We start from the raw sequence: 22,785 nt of genomic DNA, 5'->3' as shown, positions 1-22,785 counted from the left end.
TTAAAAATTAAAAAAACATGACTCATAAATATGAGTTTAAAAATAAAGATTGAGAGGATAAGATGTAGATAAAGAGGAATGATAGAGTTTTCATGCACTAGTCTTGTCAGATATTCTAAAGAATGTGGATAAATAGAATCCGAGTTAAGAATTCTGTTCTATATCTGGAATTAACTTGCATGTTTTGAAGAATTGATGAATGTATTACATGTTCAGGGACTGATTATAGTCCAAACTTAGTATAGTAGGGACATCTGGTTAAAATAATATCTCAACTTCATTTTCAGCTTAAATAAATTTATGGAACAAATGCTTGTGTTGCTTGACATTTTATATAGAACAAATTATAAGAGTTCAATTGTAATCATGGATTTTATTAAAAATAGATAACATGATACATACATAAAATGGAATATTATTCAACCTTAGCAAGGAAGAGAACTTTGCACATGCTGCAGCATGGATGAACCTTGAAGATACTATGCTAAGCAGAATAAGCCAGTCACGAAAGGACAAATAATGTATGATTCCATTTATATGAGCTTCCTTGAGTAGCCAAATTAATAGAGACAAATTAAAGGGTGGTTATCAAAGACTCAGAGAAGTAGGGGATGAGAGGTTAATGATTAATGGGTACTGAATTTCAGTTTGTAAGATAAATAAGTTCTGGAGATGGATGGTAATGATGATTGTACAACAACGTGAATGTATTTAATACCATAGAACTATATACTTTAAAGTGGCTGATACTTTTTCTGTTACGTATGTTTTACTACAATAAAGAAAGGAAGCAATGACATTTCAGGTTTTGTTAAAACAGGATACTGAGAATATAATAGAAAAATGTTTGTTTACCTACTACAATGTAATGCATTATGTCGTAGGTGTTATCTTCAGGAAAGCACCCTGGACCTGCTAAGTTAACAAGTGGGAAGAAAGGGTAAGTACTTAAGGAAGTCTTCAATTTCAGGAAATGTCAAGAGATTTTCAGGTCTTTGGGCTGGACTAAATTTTGCCTATCCCAGAAAACTAGATGGGTCTCTACCTTCACAAAACTCTGGGGAGGAACCTTGCCTATCTACCCATGTCGATCATCTGAGTGTTTAATAGGCTTTATAATCTTTATAAAGTCCTGCGTAAATCTTTTACATAGTTGGACAAGCTTTCTTATCCAACCTTTGCTGGAAAGAAAATGACTATAATGTATTTTGAGAAAAAAAACTTTTTGTATTACTTGTAAAAATATTAACAAACTTGTTTTCTAGGACCCATGTAAGAAAGATACCCCGTTTTAATGCAGATTCTGGCTGTCCCACTCATTCCGATTCAGAAAGTCAGGTAAGATTAAGCTGAACAGATACAATATATACAATTTTAGTTAGTTTCAGGTAAAAGCTAAGAAGTGGGAATAAAAATTCAAAGGTAAAGTATTAATTGCCGTTATGAAGAGTGAAGGCTTTTTGCTTCAATACATGTTTTCTACCAATAATAAGTTATTTCTAAATAAGGAAGTTTTAAAATTACAGAATTTTGTTTCCTACATTAAAATTTTATGTACAAATTTTTCAATGACTTTCTCCTTACAGACTGAAACTGTACAGGGGCTTGATGGTTGTGCCTCTCTTCTGCGGGACATTTTAAGAAATGAAGATTCAGGTTTTATTTTTTAAATGTTTATTTGCTGATCACCTTTTCTCAATTAAGTAGTTCTCTTAATGTTAATGAATTTTTGTCTTAATTATTAATAGGTTCAGAAATAGCATATTTGGGAAATAGATATAACCCCAAACCTTTGGAAAGCAAAAGATACGGATCTAAGAAGAAAGGACATGAAAAGCATGCTTTTCCTTCAGTAGTCCGCAAAGAAATTTGTAAGTATTTTTTCTCCTATTTACTTAAACGTAATGCTTATTTGGGGGGGGGGGTTGATAAATTATTGGGATTATGCAGTTGGTCTTTCATGGTAGTAACATTGGTTATTCAGGTGTGTGTGTGCTGGTACTTTTTTTCTCCCCCTCTATTTAGCTTCTAATCACTGAGTAGTTACTTTGTTTACTATCACTTTCCCAAGAAAAAAAGTAGGAAAAAAAGTGACTAGGTTTTATGGGAGAAGAGGTTCAAACTCAGAATAACATTTGGTAGGTGTGTAAGGTTATCTTTGTTCTCCCTGCCCCTTGTTTCCGTAGATACTTGCAAATTGGTTGGGTTTCATGTGTATACTTATTATTTAAAAAATACTCTATGTATATGCATATATTCTCAGTGGGTTCAGTAGCTCAACATTTTGAGCTGCACAGTTAGAAGACATGGTACCTAGGAAGGGAAAATTCCAAGTTAGGTAGCTATATAAGGAAAGAAAGCCTGCCACCGATTGACAGTGAATAGCCAAGGATATTTTACACCCTCACAGTTAACTTCCTGACTTAATTAAATGTAATAATGCAGTTTAGGATAAGCAAGTTTTGATCACGTTGTTCCATAGAGGCCTATAGAACAAGAAAGCCCTAAATGGAGATGAAAATGTCCACAATGGCAATTCAGATGAAACCAGCTAGAATGGAACCAGCTAGTTCCACAGTTGATGTGGGCCAAAAGTGTTAGCATAGCAGTACCTGCTTAGATTCAGCTTAGGGAAAGGGTAAGGTCTAGAAAATCATCTATAGCAATTGCCCTAGACACTAAGAGCTCAGGATCCAGGCAAAGAGGCTGAGAAAATGAGGGTAGAGCATTCAGAGGACTAGAGGTTGGTGTTGCTGATGGTCCTGCATCAGAGAAGTAAGGCAGAGAAAACAGTTTACTAACCTATCTTGGAGGCCAGTCACATTTAGCCTCACATTGTCTTTATTTGCACTGCTTAAGATGATAGTCACTAGCCACAAGTGGCCAATCAGGCACTCCAAGAGTGGCTAGTACAACCAAGGTGCTGAATTATAAATGTTATTTAGTTTTAATTAATTTAAATTTAACTTTGAAAACTGACACTTGATCTAGTTATTAGAAAACTTTTAAATATGTTTGGAATAACTTGAGTAAATGAATCTACTTTTTCAACTGTACATTTTATTAAATGTAAATACAGATCAAGGATTTCTGATGAAAATTTACCATCCAGATTGAAATATGCTTTATAGTAAAATACACAGTATGCATAGAAGATTTAATGCAAAACATAAAATATCTCAATTTTTAATGTTAATTACATATTGAAATGTTAAGATTTTGGCTATATTGATTTGAATAAAACAAAAATTAATTTTACCTATTTTTTACTCTTTTAATATAGCTACTGGAAAATTTTAAATTGCACATATGGTTTACATTATACTTCTATTGGACAACATTGGTCTAAACCAGGGGTCAGCATACTACTGCCAGTTTTGTTTTGTAAATAATATTTATTTATTTTGTAAATAAAGTTTCGTCAGAGCACAGTCATGTTAATTCATTTATATATTTTCTATGGTTGCTCCTGTGCTGCAGTGATAAAGGTGAGTAGTTGTGACAACGACCATCTGGCCTGCTAAGTGAAAAATGTTTATTGCCTAGCCTTTTAAGAAAAAATGTGCTAATCCCAGGTCTAACTCTTAAACTAGAGGCCTATTTATTAGGGCCCAATGGACAAAGAAAGGAGTGGTAGCACCAACTGCCTGTTCCTGCTTTTTTCTTCAAGGCAGGTTATTTTTTGTCCAGGGCACCGTCCTCAAGGAACTCTCATTTGGAATGTACATCGATGACAATGGTGCCATGGTAGCAACTCGTTGGATCCTAGCTTAACTGTTTGTTAGCAGCGTTCCAACAGAAAATAGCTGGCAACACTCAAATTAAGATAATTCAAAGAGGGTTTATTTACAAAGAAACTCATTGCAAAAGTGTGACTAGGGTATAGGGAAACCACAAGTGACTGTGCTAGTCCAGTGCTGGCAGCAGCAACAGAGCTGTTACTCTCCCTAGATCTTAAGGGATGAGGTGGGGAAGGGGTTACTGGGACTCAGAGATACTGTTGTGTAGAGTAGGCTGCCTTGAGAAGAGCAGTGAGCTTTAAGGGACAAAGCCAGGCCAAGGTGGCCTTGTTAGAGAGGTAGTTGGGAACAAATACTCTGAATTTATGCTTCTTCCTTTCCTTGATAATGCCAGGGCTCCCATTGGATTGGGTCCAGCTGGAACCCTGTTGATGTGTATCAGGTCTGGGGTTTGATTTTTGTTCTTACAAGCTAATAAGTCAGCCTTACTATGTCATGCATGTTTACAGGAACCACAAGACTCCTGGGGTCAGAGACAAAGGACCTTATCACTCATAACACAGCAAGCAGCATGTATATTAGCATATTTGTGTTAGTTATCCCTCACTACTAGTTCCCACTGAGATGATGGAATAGATCCAAGTGGATGCTGCACATGCTACAAGTTTAAGTTTCAGCTGAGGAACACTGAGCTTGAGGAATCTATTGCTTTGGTAGTAAGCAGTAAACAAGCTTATACTTTCCTCAGGGGGAAACATTACCTTTTTCCTCAGGGCTGCTCGCTACAAACACAACCCTGAGAAATGGCTCAGGTAAAGAGCTTAGGTCAAGTCCTTACTTCCTTGGTAGACCCAGCAAGACATGTAGGAGCAGAAGAGACCCACGATGGAGTGTCTCTTAACAATGTAATCCATACAGATCAGCATCCGTGAGACAGCAGAGCAGAAAAGAATGGGTAGAGGATGGGTTTGGAGGAGCACATTAGAAAGATCTGGCCTTCTGTCCCTAGCATTAAATTCTTATTTGCATTAGAGTCAGATGAGTAGTTCTGGCCAGTGATCAGGATACAACATTCTTGTCATCCTTTCCCCTATGTTTTCATCATCAGAAGGAAGGACCTACTTCTTACAGGACAATCTCTTTTAGAGCTGCAGTATTAGAAATTGATTCTCATTGACTTACTCACTTCTAAGATTGACTCATTGGAAGCAGAAGCCTTTTTCCCTCTGGTTAAATTACTTATCTTTTTTAGTTTACCAAACTCTGTAGCACTGTCTAAAAAGGATCATCTTTTTTTCTTTTCTTTTCTGTAGTTGGCAGCTGTTAACAAGTACAAGGGTTTTGCTCTGTTATCACAGTGCTCAGCACACACAAAAACCACACTCAGTGTTTGCTTTCTTTTCTCTCTCTCCACAAGTGAGATAATCATAAAGAGAATGGTAAGGAATCTGTTACAGCATGTTAACTAGTATCTGTGTATCATTTTAATTTTAAGATACATTATCTTACTCTTTTGTGTTAAGTGTCATCTGGGGCTTGGGCTCCTTCTATACTTTCTGTCTGGGGCCTCCCTGATCAATGAGTGTCTGTGGAGTCATGCCCACCCACCCTGATGCATAAGGGAGGAAGGAAGCAGAAAGGCAGTTCCAGAAGTGTCCAGTTGAGAGCTTACTTGACAGTGCTCCTGATGTTTAAAGAAAAAAATTTTTTAATAAGCAGCTTTTTACATTTTGATAACTGTGTTGAATGCTGTGGGCACATGACCCTAGTTTCAGTATCATATATATATTTCTGCCCTCACCTTGGGGAAATAAACCTCTACAGGCAGAATATTTTGAACACTGATTGCTCCCATCAAGGCCAGGTGTTCTTTTACATATTTCAAATTATGATGGGCATCCAGCAGCTCTTATCTGCAGTGGATGTTCTATATTTGGGTGGCAGGAATTATCTTACCTGTCAGACAGTGCTTGTATATCCAAACAAAAGTGCTGTACAGCAGCTACAATTCCAGGACAGAAAAAGTTTTGTGAACTGAATAAATGAGTGTATCCCTTTCATGAATTCTAGTTACCAACTGACACCAATTAGACATTGCCCTCCTAATCTGTTAGGTAAAATGTTTATGTAGGGTGCTTTGGTATAGTAAACAAGAGCAAGTAAACATACTTTCTTTGTATTTGTATAATAACAGGCTTATTTTGGTGGTAGTGGTGGGTTTTTTAAATTTTAAAATTGCATATCCATTTTTGTCTTGGATAATTTGCTTTATAATTTTGTCTCTTAAATATAAATATACAACATTCTCAGTAGAGTTTCACATAGATTGAGCTAATTAAGGAGCAAAATAAGTCATTTTAATTATAAAGCTCTGATTTTTAAGAAATGTTTGAAGTTTATTACATTATGTTGGGTGATGACATTTGCTGGCAAAAGCATAATATTGTAGTTCAGCTTTATCAGAGATTGTGAAAACCACCCCTTGAGAAGAAGGTGAATGAAAAAAAAAAAAAGGAAGGTGAATGAGAGCCAATGTGAGTGTAAAATCTGAGAATTCCTCAAACCAGGCAGTTCTTATCTTATGGGACCAAAGGAAATTGAAGAGCAGAAGAGAGACCCAGGAGTCAGGAGGAAAGGAAGAGCAGTGTGCTGGGCGGCCTTGGGCTGCCTGTGATCTCACCCTTCATCATTTTAGATTTCAAAGTTAAAATATTTTAGAGGATACTTTTCCATTAGATTTATTATAAAATTGTATTTCCAATAAGAAATAATTTGTTAATAGAATGTTTATTAACCAATTTGTTGTAGCTTGTCTGTTCAGATAGTGAAGAGTAACTGTTAAATGTTTTTGGTTTTAATCACCTCAGAGAGGACATGCTTAGAGGTATATTATTGGTATCAGAGAGGAAGATTTGTGAATATGAAATATTTACTTGTCTGTATTGACTTTGTAGTCATTTAGTAATAGATATAACACTTAGTGAGTTCTTACTATGTGTTGGACATTGATACTTTACATGTGCTATCTCACTTTTCACAACAGTCTTATGAAATAGATAATGTTATTATTATCATTTTTCTAACAAGGAGGAGGAGGCCAAGAGAGGTTAAGTAATTTGCCAGAAGTTAACTCAGCTAGTAACTGCTAGAGCTCGTATTGAGGCCGCAGAAGTATGTTCACGACAAAAAGTTATCTCAAAAGGAAGCTTAGCCCAAGTCGAAATGGAAGGATCCAATAACTCCAACCATTTTTGTAGTCAAATATTAATTTAGTAGTCTTTTTCTTTAAATTATTTTTCTATCTTCATTGGTTATAGTATTTCATCTGCCTTTAACTTTTTGCCTTTACTTATAAGTTTTATGCTTTTAGCAATGTTTTTCCTTCAATAAAATGTATATGTGTTTGGGGAATTCAATACCATTTAAAAAAATTTAACTGTTTTCACTTTTTAAATAATTAAGGTGTAACTTTCATAAAGCAAGTGCATAAATCTCGGTAAATTTTTACACATGTCTACACCCATATGTAGCTTTGGAGACTTTAAATGCCACTATCCAGATGAAAATACAAAACATTTCAGTACCCTACCAGGCTCCTACTCATCAGTATCCTCACTACCACCTATCTCCTCCTCAAGGTCACTTTTCTGACTTTTAACTCCGTTGGATGGTTTTACTGTCTTTGAACTTCATATAGATGCAGTTGTACACTATGTAGTCTGACTCTTTCACATAACATCATATCTGTTAATTTCATCTAGGCAGTTTAAGTATGTGAGTAATTTGTTCTTTTCCATTGCTGTCTAGTGTTCCATCATATGAGTATACCACAGTTTATCCATTTCTACTATTCATGGCTATTAGGGTATTTTCAGTTTTTGGCTACTGCAAATATACCTGTTGTGAGCATTCTTGTACACATCTCTTAGTAGACATAAACACTCATTTCTGTTAGGCATATACCCAGAGGTACAATTGCTGTGTCATAGAATATGTTTAGCTTTGGTAAGTCCTACCAAAAGCTATATATTTTTCTAAATTTATTTTGTATCCTGATAACCTGTGATCTACCAAAAACATTCTCATTTCTGATAATAGTCTTTAAAAAACATTTGGGAAGGGGATCTTATTAGACAAAGAGATTTTAATATTTATCTTTACAGTAGTGCTATATAGAAAACTTTGTTGTTTTTCATGTATTAGTTTATTAATACCAGGTTTCTACTTTGTACTACTTTGTATATAGATTAGTACAAGATTCTGTGGGAGAAAATAATGAAATGTAAGATACAGCCCTGCCTAAAGAAGCTTATAGTTTAGTCAGGTAGGCAAGAGAATGAAAAATAAATGATAATAGTACCATATGCAAGTGATACATGATTTGTATAGACAGTGTGCTCTAGGATGGTGAAGAGCAGTCACTAGACTGGAATGATTGGAAAAGGCTTCATAGGAGAGGGAAGCCTTCAGGTGAGCTTTGGTGAGTGGGTGGAACTGAATTGGAATGGGTGGTTCTTCATGAGTAATATTTTACGGAAAGTGAGAAAAACTTATTTTAGGAGTCTAAATTGGCCTGATTGCAATGAAAAATTACTGATTAGAGGGTGATGGGAAGATGGTTGGAAAAGTATGTTGTTGTCAGGCTTTTTGGAGACTTTAAATGCCAGGTTAAGGTGTTGTTTGAGGCCCAATGTGTAGATTAAATCCAATTTTATTCTTGCTCTGAGAACTCTAATTTATTATTATTATTATTTTATGGTCAAAGCATCAGGATTATACAAAGTATTCTGTTTTTCCTATTCCATTCCCCCTCTCAAGAGCATGTACTGGACAAGGATCAAAGTGAAAAGAGTTTCATTAAATAACACTCTTCAGAGGAGACCTATAAATGAAGGAGAGATTTTATGAATAGCATTTAATAAAGATTTTCAGGACATAGTATAGATAATTTTTTGCTAAAGAACTTAATTCATTACCTACTTTAAAAAAAATAATTTGAGGTGATTTTCTTTAGGGAGTGATAGCAATAAAGCCCTTCTGTAAACTATATGATGTACTGAACTACTTCTGAGAGTCCTTTTTTCCCTAAAGCTTATGGTAAAAGATTCTTTTTGAAGAATCATATTTCAAGAACTTTTTTCCCTTTTTTCACATTAGTATCTTCAGATAGTAAGAAACCTATACCTAATGAAGCTTCTGCTGGAAGTGAAAGAGACTCATCAGATATACCACAAAATTGGTCACTACAAGATCATTATAGAATGTATTCACCCGTAATATACCAAGCCCTCTGTGAGCATGTGCAGACTCAAATGTCACTGATGAATGACTTGGCTTCAAAGAGCAACCCTAATGGAATTCCTACTGTACCTTGCCACACTGTGTCTGGTTCTGGTTAGTATGAATGAGGTTTTAAAAGACATGAATATAAGCTCTAATTAAGTTGACTGGTAGTTGTATAAGCAGTATGAGATGTGAATGATCTTTTCTCCCTGTTACCTTTTAGAATCTCAGGCAACTCCACATTCTAGTTATGGCTTATCCCACTCCACCCCAGTCCTGTTATCTCAGCACTCACCCTGCCCTCCAATGGTTCATTGTGTGAGTACAGTTTATATACTATACAAGTAATAATTTGCATTTAGAAATTGTTATCTTAAGAGAAAAAACTGAATTTGCTGATTGTATCTTATTGCCCTAGGATGTAAAGACCAATTATTTTTTCCAAGTTTTTTTTTTAATTAGAAAAGTTTTATCTGTTGATTAAGGATAATGGTGAGAGGGAAAAGGGAAAGAGATTAGTAGAAAAAAGAACTCACCCATACCTACTACCAAAGTACAGTTTCTCTTGGTACATTGGCAGGGCATGTTCCAGTCATTTAATTCTCTGTGTAGGTTTCATTTTCTGGTTTTAATTTATTAAGTTTGCTGTAAAAAAAAAAAACTTAGTCATAGTTAAATTGTCTACAGTTTTATATACTCCTTTTTTTTTGCTTAACATTTTATTGTAATTTACTTTTTGTACCTTTTTAAATAAGTTGTTAATACTGTTTAGTGGATGTACCATAGTCTGTGGTTAGACATTTAAGTAAGTTTTTTACTCCCATAACATGTCTCTAAATATGTTTATGGAAAAGCTTTTTGTATATTTGAGCTTATTTTCTTACATTGTAGTTTCCCAAAGTGGAAGTTTGTTTTAGTCCCAAAGTGAACTAAGTTTTGATGCCTTTATGCCATTTATATATAAACAATCTATTTTAGTCATGGCTTTATAATGTTCCCATTGTGCTCAGGGGAAATTCAGCTTACTCACTGGTAGTTTCTAACTCCATCCTGCAGATGTCATTTTCCAACATTTTTATTTGAGTTTATTATAGTTAATGCCTACAAGTCAATGCTCATGTTTTTGAAGGCTTAACTTGTTTTTTCTTTCTTTAGGAAGTTCAGACTGATGGTGACAACGAGTTTGCATCACAGGGTAAAACAACTTCTGTGAACTGTACTGATGATGTTCTAAGGAATTCCTTCAGTGCTAGTCTTGGAGTTCCATGTGGCCTGCCCCAAACTGACAAACCAGCTATTCCAAAATTTCAGCAGCTGGATCTTGCTAATGGGATTCTGCCACAACAAAGAGTTCCTAATGAGTCAGACCTACTAAAGTGTTTCCAAACATATATGAATCTGTTGCATTCTCATCCGGACAGTCAGACACACCGAAGTCCCACTCTATTACAGCCAGCTTTCTTGGCTACCAATGAAGAAAAATGTGCCAAAGAACAAATTGGAGAGGTTAGAGGTGAAGGAAAGGATTTAAACATACATGTGCGAGATTCAAGAAAAAAGGATGTGCAGAAGGCAAAAAACGTGAACCAGAGTGCTGAAAGAATTAGAACTATAAAGTATTTGTTGGGAGAGCTCAAGGCTCTGGTAGCAGAGCAAGGTAGATAAGTACTTTATAATTTTCTGTGGCATGTCATTATTTAAAATAATCAACATGGAGTTTGTGATATTTTCCATAGAACTATGTCTTATGCTAATAAGGAAATGAATTTTGTCTGTTTTATTCTTATTTTTTAGGTTTTGATCCCTCTTATTTCCTGTGAATTTGAAATGTACTAGGGAATATCAGTCTTTTACTTGCAAGTGTTTATTCATTCTACTTGAGTGAAAGGGACCTTGAAAAGATTCAGCCAAAGATAATTTGTAAAGATAAACTTTAAGAGGTTAGAGGACCCCTAGACATGATTAACTCCCTAGAATAGAATAACTTCCTATTTTAAAAAGGTGCAGAAATTTTCCTCTCATCGTTTCTTTAATAACCAACTGTTATAATGTTTAACAAAACTCACTTTGAGAGGGAATCCAAACCTTTTTATGCCCTTTTCAGTTTACTTTTGGGATTTTTTAATGCAATCAAGAAAAATGCTTAGGTGAAGTTATGAGATATTTGAGCCAGGTTGTATTCATTTGTTTTCTTATGTGTGTATGTTTTAAATAATGCCTTTAGCTTGGAGTGAGTTACAGATTTGTCATCCAAAACACACAGTAATTGATTGTGGAAGCACTGATTGAATACCTAATATCTTCAGACTGACAAAGAAATACCATATCTTAAAATTTATCTACAGGATTGTAGCAGTATTAATCCAGTGGTTTAATATATTAAAATTTCTTGTGTTTTCAGACCTTCAACTTACTACTGTTCTCTTAACCAGATGCTTAATCATGGTAACAGTAATAATAGTAACAATATTGGCTGTCATGTATTGAGTACTTACCATGTGGCCAGTACTATGCCAACTTAGTTTTATATGCATTATCTTAGTTATATATGCATTATCTCATTTAATCCTCACATCAACCCTATGAGGTACTGTTATTGTCCCCATTTTACAGATGAGGAAACTGAGGCTTGGAGAACAGTGTTTCATTTAATCCTCCCAGCAACCCCATGAGGTACTTTTGTTATCTCCATTTAACCACGAAGAAACCTAGGCTTCAAGAGTTAAGTAATTTGACTAAGGCATATTGCTAAGTGGTGAAACCCAGGTCTCTGCCTCTAATGCTTATCAGCGAAACCACTCTACAGAGGATTGGTAGAAGTCTGCTCAATAATTGGGTACAGTTGTTTACTGTAGGCATGTAAACTTTTCATCAGGGTGTTAAAATACTCATGGACTTGAGTAAATTTTTGTAACTTAGAATATACTTTCTACCTCTTTTGGATATCAGACAGTTAATATTATATTTATTAAATGTTTTCAATTCACAGAAAATTTGAATAGACATGAGGGGACAAAAATAAAAGGACAGAACATCTAAAATCTACCTTCTACCTCTGCCTGTTTGCCACCTCCAAACCTGTCTACTCCCCACAATTAGTAATAAAAATGATGCTGCTTTTGATGCTACATCAAATGAGGTGTGGCTGGTTGTGTTAAATCTACTTTGTAAAATTAAACAATGAAACCTTATCTTGGTAGACCTTCCCTCAATATTTTGCCAAATTGAATTATCTAGAGTGAATTGTTTACTTATGCTAGGATCAGAGGTTGTATTGTAAATGTTAATACTATAATCAATTATAGGAAACCCTTTAGCAACTATAGGAGTCCAACAGAGTCTTTTGGTAAATGTGAACTAAGAGATATGTGTAAACCATCTTCCTACTAGACACTTGAATGGAAAAATCACTGCTATAATAATCTTGGCACTTAAGATTAATCTTTCATTACTGAACTTAATTTCTTTAGAATTCCTCTGGATAAGGAAATACAGGCTGCAGGAAAGAGAAAAATAGGATTTGTATAATAAATTCACAAATAACTGAATTGAATTTGTTTATAGAAAGTATGAATGTATCTGAAACATTTTCTTTTTAAGTATATCCAAAAGCAATTTATAATATTACCTTTACTCATTTCTTCTGTCTTTTATAGAAGATTCAGAAATTCAGAGGTTGCTTACAGAATTGGAGTTGTGTATATCTCTGCTTCCAGCAGTAAGTGGAAATGCAAATATTCAGGTGGAAATAGCACTGGCCATGCAACCACTAAGAAGTGAAAATGCTCAGTTACGCAGGTAAGAATTATTCTATGAATTTTTTTGTCTCTGTGCAAAGATGTCCCATCGCCAGAACAAAAGTGCCTGATGACCTATCTAAGGCTTCATAAGGACGACAGATACACTATCTTACTGTGTTTCTACTATTTCTTCCCCATTTTCCAAACATTGCCAGCATCCTCTACTCTCCCATTACTTCTGCTCACTAGTACGTATTTTATACCACCTCTTTCACATCTGTTGTCACTTGGTTGGTAGTGAGTGGAGAGGAAGAAGTACCTCAGGGTACTACCAGGCTAGTCTAGGCTATGCTGCAGTAGCAAACTCCAAAATCTCAGTTGGTATAGCAGAGCAAAAGTTTGTCTCTCCCTCACACCAGGACCAGCATGGGTCCTCAGGATTTCATCCTGTGACTCAGGATTTAGGTTCCCTCTGTCTTAGGATCCACTGTCTCAGCATATGTTTTTCAGGAAAAAGAGAACATAGATGTGGCACACCAGCTCTTAAATGCTCATGTCCCCAGAAGTGGGACAGTCTCACTTCTCCATAGATTTTACAGGCTAAAGTGAAACTTACTGCCTTGCCTAATATAAAGATCTGGGATATGAAATTTTCTCATACTTCCCATATACTCCAGAAGGAAAGGAGAACCTGGTATGGGTGAACACTAGTAGCCCACTACACTTACACATAGGAAAAAAATCATTTAAATTCTTAGGTAATTTTTCTTTTGGCTCTCTTAAGTTAGGTTGAAATTATGGTCTTAATTTGTTTAGGAAAGACATAAACCAGGTACCTAATGTTGAAATACAGAAACCACTTACATGTTATCAATAATATCTTAACTTTGAACATTTCAGTGGTGATCACCAAGACCACTGCTCCAGTGTCTGTTTATCAGTATACTTTGGAGAGAATTGGAGCACATTTTCAGGTGCTTCTGCAGCACTGCAGCACTCCTGTGCCCTGGGAGGGCATTACAGTTACATGAGCTGTAGACATTGTACCAGATAAGAACTGCAAGGACCTGCATAAACATTCTTAAGAAACTAGAAAGCAATAAAATAGAATTTCTAGTTGGAGGATAGCTTAAATTCATGGATCTGGAGCCTGCAAAGGCACAATAGCTAGTGAGATTTGCTTGTTTAGGATTATTTCTCTAAAGATCATTAGTCTCTAGATACTATGATATATGATGGGGTTTAAACTCTAGTAATTTTGTCTTCAGTCCTGACCTAAGGGATTCCTATAGTAGCATTAGTTTTTCAAAATCAAAACTAAGTGTAAATAATAATAATAATAATAGCCAAACCTACTACTAACATTTATGGAATGTTTCTTATGTGCCAGGCTACTATCCTTTATATGTGCCATCTCTTTAAATTCTACAACAGCTCTATGAAGTAGATGTTATGTTATTCTTATTTACAGCTGAGGAAACCAAGGCACAGAGACATTATGTAACTTAACCCAAGGCTGTGGATCTCTGTAAAAGACAAGACTCAAACCTGAGCAGTTTAATTTTAGAGTGCATTGGGTTTAATTTCTATACTTCTAACTTGCCTCTGCTTGGAATTAGAGACTAGTTTATGCTTCACTGTTTAGCTGTTTTTTATGGAACAAAAGAATATAATCCATTTAAAATAAACGTGTATATTTTTAAAGGTATGACTATCAAATAATTAGTTTTTAAACAAGCATACCAGAACTTAGTCTCCACATATTATCTATTTCAACATTGTGACCATGGGAAATATCAGTGGTTGTTATTTATTTCTATTCCTTAGGACATTTTAGAATTGCTTTAGGAGCTAATTTATTAGCCACTTAAGAAAATGAGACTTACTGCTTTATTGGTCACTGCGTGTTTTTAATTTTTTAAAAAGATATTAGTTTGATGTCTAACTTAATTCTTCAGACTTGGCACCAAAGCTTTTTTTCCTTAATTAAATTAAATTTTATTTTTTTAAACTGAAGTATAGTCAGTTTATACTGTTGTGTCAATTTCTGGTGTATAGCACAATGCTTCAGTCATACATGAATATACATATATTCATTTTTGTATTATTTTTCACTGTAAGCCACTAAAGATATCCAATATAGTTCCCTGTGCTATACAGTATAAACTTGTTTATCTACTTTATATATAGCAGCCAGTATCTGCAAATCTCGAACTCCCTGTTTATCCTTTCCCACCCTCTTCCCACCCCCAACCTCCCATAACCACAAGGTTGTTTTCTATGTCTGTGAATCTGTTTCTGTTTTACATATAAGTTCATTTCCTCTTTTTTTTTGGATTCCCCATATGAGTGATATCATGGTATTTTCTTTCTCTTTCTGGCTTACTTCTCTTAGAATGACATTCTCCAGGGCCATCCATGTTGCAGCAAATGGCATTATTTTATTATTTTTTATGGCTGAGTAGTATTCCATTAAATATACTGCAACTTCTTCATCCAGTCATCTCTCGATGGACATTTAGGTTATTTCCATATGTGTCTTGGATATTGTAAATAGTGCTGGTATGAACATTGAAGTGCAGGTGTCTTTTTGAATTAAGGTTCCCTCTGGATATATGCCCAGGAGTGGGATTGCTGGATCATATGTAAGTCCATTTTTAGTCTTTTGAGGAATCTCCATGCTGTTTTCCACAATGGCTGCACCAAACTGCATTCCCACCAACAGTATAGGAGGGTTCCCTTTTCTCCATACCCTCTCCAGCATTTATCGTTTGTGGACTTTTGAATGATGGCCATTCTGACTGGTGTGAGGTGATACCTCATTGTAGTTTTTGATTTGTATTTCTCTGATAATTAGTGATATTGAGCATTTTTTCATGTGCCTATTGGCCATTCATATGTCTTCATTGGAGAATTGCTTGTTTAGGTCTTCTGCCCATTTTTGGATTAGGTTATTTGTTTTTTTCTTATTAAGTCTTATGAGCTGTTTATATATTTCTGGAAATCAAGCCTTGTCAGTCTCATCTTTTGCAAATATTTTCTCCCATTCTGTAGGTTGTTGTTTTGTATTGTTTAGGGTTTCCTTTGCTGTGCAAAAGCTTGTAAGCTTAATTAGGTCTCATTTGTTTATTTTTGCTTTTATTTCTATTGCCTGGGTAGACTGCCCTAGGAAAACATTGCCGAGATGTATGTGAGATAATGTTTTGCTCGGCACCAAAGCTTTTTGGCTCTGTGTCCTTAGAGCACAAAGATTATATGGCATGTTACTGCCACTATGTACCTGACCTTCTAAAAGTGAAATTATTGAAAAATGAAGAATTTGTCAGATATGCTCTTTTTAGCAGAATGAGATTTCCAGAAGTATAAGAAGTTTCGTGTCTCTCTGGTAATCTTTATTTAAAAAGAGTTGTCTGTAATCTCCATTACAAATGAAAGTTGGAATGTGTAGGCTCATTCAAAAGTGTTTTGCAGAATTTTCAATCAAAGAAAATTTTTTTTCTTGTTTGGACATTTTGAAACTTCATGTTCCTTTTTAGCCAGAAAACTGATCTTTCAAGGACTTTTTCGGTGTTTATTGCCATCTTGTGGCTTAAAAAAAAATAGCTAGCTGCATTATTTCTTTGGCATTTGGGGCTGCACTGTTTTTATGTGGAACTCCTGACGCAGTACTTAACATTTAGCTTTCCTGGTTCCTACTCACATAATGTCAGTAGTGCCCCATTCAAGTGTGACCACCAAAAGCCCTGGCACATTCCAAAATTTTCTAGATGAGGGTTGGGGGTTCCAGTTAAGCTAGAGAGTACCTTAATATTTAAAGGGCAAGTTGGAATTCATGACCATTTCTTGATTTTAGACTCAAATACAAGACCATTTGGTACCCATACAGAACAAAAAAATGAAATGGAAGTGAGTAGAAGGAGCTAGGGTGTGGCATTCAGTCTTTTGGCCTGATAATTTGACATATGGTAACATGATTCTTCCAGATGGAAGTTACTAGAGGAAGAATATATTATTTTTTTAATTTCATTTTATTTTTGTGTTAGAGGATGTAGAGGGAGAGCCAGTGAGTTAGGATTTAGACAGGCTGAATGTGTCATTTAGACCACCTAGAGATACGTGTGGTGTGAGTCAAGCCACGAACAAGATCCAGGATAGAAATGTAAGCTTGGGAGTTGTTCACTGAACACAGTTTTACTGAGCGTTTGCTATTTATCTGGCACTGCTGTAGGCACTGGAGATGGTAATGATTGAAAGCAAGTGATTTGTTATCAGCATATAAATGGTAGACTTACCAAGAGGGTGTGGACTGTGAACACAGCCAAGGGTGAATTACTGGGCAGTAACAGCTTTTTAAGGAGAGAACACAGGAAGAGGAGCCAGGGAAAGAAACCTGAGGAGCAAATGGGGAGGTAGCAGGAAAACTGGGAGAGAGGGATGTCACAAAAGCTACAGGAAGGAAGAATTTATGGATCTTTGTATAACATTCAAAATAAAGAAATTGACCAAAGGGACAAGGATAGGTCACGAATAAACATCACAAGACAAATCACCCAAAGAAAACCTATGAAAGCTTGAAACAATATTCTGTAGTTTCAAGGAAATTAAAGGTGATAGAGTATGTCTTAGAAGCAGGAAGAGAGAATAACTAATATGTATAAAAATAAACAACAAGTTCATACTGTATAGCACAGGGAACTGTATTCAATATCTTGTAGTAACTTATGGTGAAAAAGAATATGAAAACAAATATATGTATGTTCATGTATGACTAAAGCATTATCCTTTACACCAAAAATTGACACAACATTGTAAACTGACTATACTTCAATAAAAATATATATATACCAAAAAAAGCAGGAAGAGAGATTGAAAAAGATAGAGTACTTAAAGGAAAAAAGACAAAAGGAGAAGAAAAATAGATTAGGTGAGCACAGGAAAATAAGATAGAAAAGCAAAAACTATTACAAAAATGAAAGCCCTGTTGGAAACAACAAAAAAAATGAGCATCAAACAAACATCAAGTCAGGAATATTATATTCCATTAGAACTTAAGCAATATGAAGGCTGAATTTTGTTGTTTTGTTTTTTGTGGTTTGCTGCCCCCCAACAAATCTCTCTGTTTCATTTGCCACTATTCATAGTTCAATGTCTCCTATAAGCCTTAGTTTATTTCTCTTCACAAACCCTTTAAATATTTTTATTAATTTATTTTTGTTGTGGTATAATATATGACAGTATTTTTTTTAACCATTTATAAATGTACATTGCTTTGGCATTAAACACATTCACAATACTGCGTAGCAATAACCACTACCTGTACCGAAAACCTTTTCATCCCCGACATAAAGCCTGTACCCATTAAAGAATAAGTCCCCTTCTCTTTTCCCTCAAGTCCCTGATAACCTCTGTTCTCTTTTCTGTCTCTGTGAACCTGAGAAGGCTGCATTTTCATCTTCTTTGTTAGCTCCAATGCTGAGAATTGTGCCTAGCACTCACTCTAATAAATATTTGTTGAATGACTGAATGTGGTAGATAAGTTTGAAGAATTCATACAAAACAGAATAGAAAAAGATTGATCTAAACATTATTGAGAATGTGTGATACATATGGAAGAGAAAGAAAAGAGATGCAAAATTGGCGTAATTAGTGTTTCTGGAAAAAAGAGGAGAACAAATAGGTTAAAGATAATATTAAAAGATATATAAATAAGAGGAAACAACTAATCTACAGATCTGTGTCAGCAGATAATAGGGTATACAACTGCTCAGGAAAACTATGCAAAACAATCAACACCAAGATGTAAGGTAAAGTTACTATACCTTAAGGACAAAAAAATTTAACTTAATAGATACTCAAAAGAAAAGCCATTCATAAAGAGAAAAATATCAAGCTGGTCCCAACCTTTTCACAGTAATATTCATTGCCAGAAGATTATAGAACATCATTTACCAAGTTCTGAGGGAAACAAAGTATGCCCCAAGAATCTCACATGTGGTCCAGCAATCCTTTTAGTGTAAAGGCAATAGTCATACTCTAAAGTGTGCAAGAACTTAGGAAATACAGTCCCCTTGGACTCTTAAAAACAAAAAGATTCTGGAATGAAAAAGTCCATTCAACCAAGAGATGAGTTCAAATAAAGGAGTAGATTAGAGATGAACATTGAATCTATATATGAACTAAGACAACTGTGAGATTATGGGCTCAGGCTAGAATGTGTTAGTAATAGTGACAATAAAAATTCCAAAATCAATGTTTTTCATTTTTCATATCCATATTTCCTTTATTTTAGGCTGTTTAGGAATAATTTTTTCTGAAGTAAAGAAATATTTGCCTAAAGTTCATTAGTTCTGGTTTCACTTGTTACTTTTCTTTCAGTTGAAATCATGTAATCCTAAATTCAATACAAAATATTTTAACATAGTATTTGTAGTATCATCTCACAATTTAAAAATACTGTTTAGCTAATTTTTTTCTGTCTGTATATACTAGAAAAATGTCTGAATCATATTCAGTATTATTTCTGTTCAGTATTGTGCTAGAGTTTCTACCCAGTGCAATAAGGCAAGGAAAAGAAATAAAAGCCAGCCCACATTGAAAATGAAAGTAGTAAAGCTGTCTTATTCACAGATGACATCATAATCTTTGTAGAAAATCCTATGGAATCTACAAAAAAAGCTACTGGGATTAATAAGTGATCTTAGTAAGGTTGCAGGATATGAGATCAGTATACAAAAGGCAATTAATTATATTTCCGTGTACTAGCAATGAACAATTTGAAATGAAATTTAAAATCAGTACTATTTATAGTAGCATCAAAAATATGAACAGTTCAGGGATAAATTTGATAGAAGATTTCTAAGACTTGTACACTGAAAACTACAAAACATTGCTGAGAGAAATTAAAGAAGACCTATGTAAGTGAGAGATAAACCAGATCCTCTGACTATAAGATTTACTGTTGTTAAGATGCAGTTCTCCCCAGATTGATCTGTAGATTATGTGTAATTCCAGTGAAAACCCCAGCAAGTTTTTTGTAGAAAGATGATTCTAAAATTTATATGGAAGATAAAGTCTAAAATAACCAAAACAACTTTGGGAAAGGAGAATGAAATTTTACTGTCCTATTTCAAGACAAGTTACAGTTTACAACTATAAATTATAGTAATCAAGACAGTGTGGCATTAGCATAAATATAGACAAATAGATCACTGAAACAATAGAAACAAACTTGCACATGGATAACTTATTTTTGACGAAGATGCCAAGGAAATGCAATGGGGAAAGAATAATCTTTTCAGTAAGTAATGCTGGAACAATTGGAGAGCTGTACACCAAAAAAAAAAAAAAAAAAAAAGGAACCTCAATCTTTACTTTTACACTGTATGTAAAATTAATTTGAAATGAATCACAGATCTTAATATACAAGCTAAATTTACAGAACACGGGAGGAAGACTTAGTTACTTCGGGTTGGGAAAAATTTCTTAAATACAACAAAAGAACTAGAAAAGAAAAAAATGAATTGGAATTCATCAACATTTAAAACTTTGGCTCTTCAAAAGACACTAAAAATGAAGAAGCAGACAATAAACAAAATATTTGCAATCCATATGTCTAGAATGCTTAAAGGATGGTTACAGCTCAATAAGACAAATACACAGTTTAAAAATGGGCAAAATATTTGAATACTTTGTCAAAGATACATAGGTATCAAAGAAACACATGAAAATATGCTCATTATCATTAATCATTAGGAAAATGCAAATTAAAACCATGATGAGATACTACTACATACCCACTAGAATGAGTAAAATTCAAAAGACCACACCATGTGTTAGTGAAGATGCTGAGGAACTGAAGCTTTCATAATTTGCCGAATGGGAATGTAAAATGGTACAGCCACTTTGGAAAACAGTTTGGCAGTTTCTTAGAAATACAAATACACCATATGACCCAGTCATTCCGCTCCTAGGTATTTACCCAAGAGAAGTGAAAGTGTATGTGCACACAAAAACTTGTTCATGTGTATTCATAGTAAACAACCCAAATGTCTGTGAACAGGTGAATGGATAAACAAATGATGGTACATTCATACAGTAGAACACCACTCAACAGTAGGAAGGAAGGACCTATTGGTATGTGCAACAGCATGGGTGGATCTCAAAATGATTATGCTAAGTGAAGAAACCAGGCTAAAAGTATATATTGTATGCTTTCATTTACAATATAATTAGATAAAATTCTAGAAAATGCAAACTAATTTATAAATCAGTAGTTGTCTGGCAAGGGAATGTTATTAAATGGACCTGAGGAAACTTTAGCGGGTGATGAATATCTTAATTGTGTTGATGGTTTCACAAATCCTATGTTAAACTTACCAAATTATGTACTTTAAATATGTACAGTTTATTGTATATCAGTTTTATCTCAAAGCTGTATTTTATTTGCTTATTTATTTACTTTGGGGGGGAGGTAATTAGGAATAAAGCTATATTTTAAAGAATGATTGGGAAAAAAAGAAATGCTTGTCTAAATGTCAGCAGTTCTTCCTTTCCTTTGTTAAAATCAAGTAAACGTAAGTATAAAACACAATATTTTAAAATAATGCATAAAACATTATCCGTTTTTAAAAGACATCTTTTATGTTTTATCAAGTATTACTTTAATAAAACAATCATTTTTTAAAAACCTGGCCCTGAAAGCTGAGGATGTGAGGGAAGAGAGTAGCTAGTTCTACAGTTAGGTTGGAGGGAATGTTTTCTTAATACAGAAGCAATTTTATTATGCTCTCAACTCAGGCGCATGAACTAGCAAAAGAGAAGAGAAGAGGACATACAGAATTGTCAAGCAAATCTTCTGTTACACAGTTGGTGTGTAAGAGGACCTGCTGTTTTTCTGGAAAATACCAAAAGAAGCATTCCAGTTGAAGTTATGAAGTACCAGTCTATGCCGCCTTTTCTAGATCTGCCCTCTTTGTTATAAAGGAGAAGCCTTTTCAGAAAAGCTGAATTTTATTAAAACAAAGATGAGGTTGTATTACACTGTTGTTCTGTAGCTTGCTTTTTTTTTTACTTTATATGATCTCTTGGAGAGCTTTCCATGTCAGTCTCTTTTTTTTAATACCTGTGTATTAGTATTTCACAGTATGGATATATCATAATTTATACAGCATTTTAAATTATTTCCAACTTCTCACTATTAAATACTGCTATTGTGAACATCCTTGTTTATATCGACAAGATTATGGATGTTTTTGCACATATACAACTATTTCTGTGGCTTAGAGCTAGAATTATTTTGTCACAGATTATGAGCATTTTACATTTTGTTGGATAATGCCAGAATACCATCCAAAATGGTTATACCAGTTGACTCCTATCAGTTGAGATAATTCATTTCCATATACTGTCACCAACAAAAAGTGCTATGTCCTTTTATTTTGTCAATTCTATTGCCTTAAAATGCCTCCTGTTTTAAATTTTTATTTCTTCATATTAGTGAGACAGCATTTTTCGTATGCTTATAGATGATTTCTATTTTATTTCTTATGTGAATTTCCCATTCTTGGTCATATTTTACTGCCTTTCTTACTGATTTGTAGAAGCTCTTAAATGTTACAGACCTTTTGTCTGTTACATGTGCAGCAGGTATTTTCTTTTAGGCTGTATTAATTCTAGAGCAAATTTCAATTTTTGATATAGTTAAATCTTTTATTTTCCTTGGTGGTTGCTGGATTTTGAGTCTTGCTTAGGAATGCCTTTCCCTCTTCAAGGTTACATAGATTTCCACCTAAAACTTGTATAGTTAGATTTTGTTTGTTTTTGTATTTTATGTTTAGTTCTTTGATCCATTCTGAATTAATACATACAAGTGATGTGAGGTAGGATCTATCGTTTTAGATTCTGTAACAAAAATACTTTAGTGCAGAGTATTTCCAGGTAAGTAATTCTGGAAAGATACTAGAGAACTTTTTTTTAGTGTTAACTTCCTAGAAGTTAAGAAAACACTTGTAGTTCCTTTTGTA

The 22,785-nt window shown here is 34.4% G+C and overlaps 1 protein-coding gene across 5 annotated transcripts in view; it reads left to right on the top strand.

The window, feature by feature from the left end:
* Positions 1 to 22,785, top strand: part of CCDC14 (coiled-coil domain containing 14) — a 40,973-nt gene that overhangs the window by 4,436 nt on the left and 13,752 nt on the right. For 4 of the 5 annotated variants that reach the window (XM_014563635.2, XM_014563636.2, XM_032480813.1 and 1 more), the window contains exons 2-9: positions 885 to 940; positions 1,266 to 1,338; positions 1,587 to 1,656; positions 1,749 to 1,871; positions 8,898 to 9,134; positions 9,247 to 9,341; positions 10,179 to 10,680; positions 12,680 to 12,821. In XM_014563635.2, coding sequence (XP_014419121.2) covers positions 885 to 940; positions 1,266 to 1,338; positions 1,587 to 1,656; positions 1,749 to 1,871; positions 8,898 to 9,134; positions 9,247 to 9,341; positions 10,179 to 10,680; positions 12,680 to 12,821 — 1,298 coding nt within the window. The remainder of the gene's footprint in view (positions 1 to 884; positions 941 to 1,265; positions 1,339 to 1,586; positions 1,657 to 1,748; positions 1,872 to 8,897; positions 9,135 to 9,246; positions 9,342 to 10,178; positions 10,681 to 12,679; positions 12,822 to 22,785) is intronic. The other variant, XM_032480803.1, reaches the window with a different exon arrangement.

This window comes from Camelus ferus, chromosome 1 (assembly GCF_009834535.1).
Source record: "Camelus ferus isolate YT-003-E chromosome 1, BCGSAC_Cfer_1.0, whole genome shotgun sequence".
NCBI classification, from domain to species: domain Eukaryota; kingdom Metazoa; phylum Chordata; class Mammalia; order Artiodactyla; family Camelidae; genus Camelus; species Camelus ferus.
The sequence above is the reverse complement of the archived record's forward strand: the minus strand, read 5'-3'. Positions and strand labels throughout refer to the sequence as shown.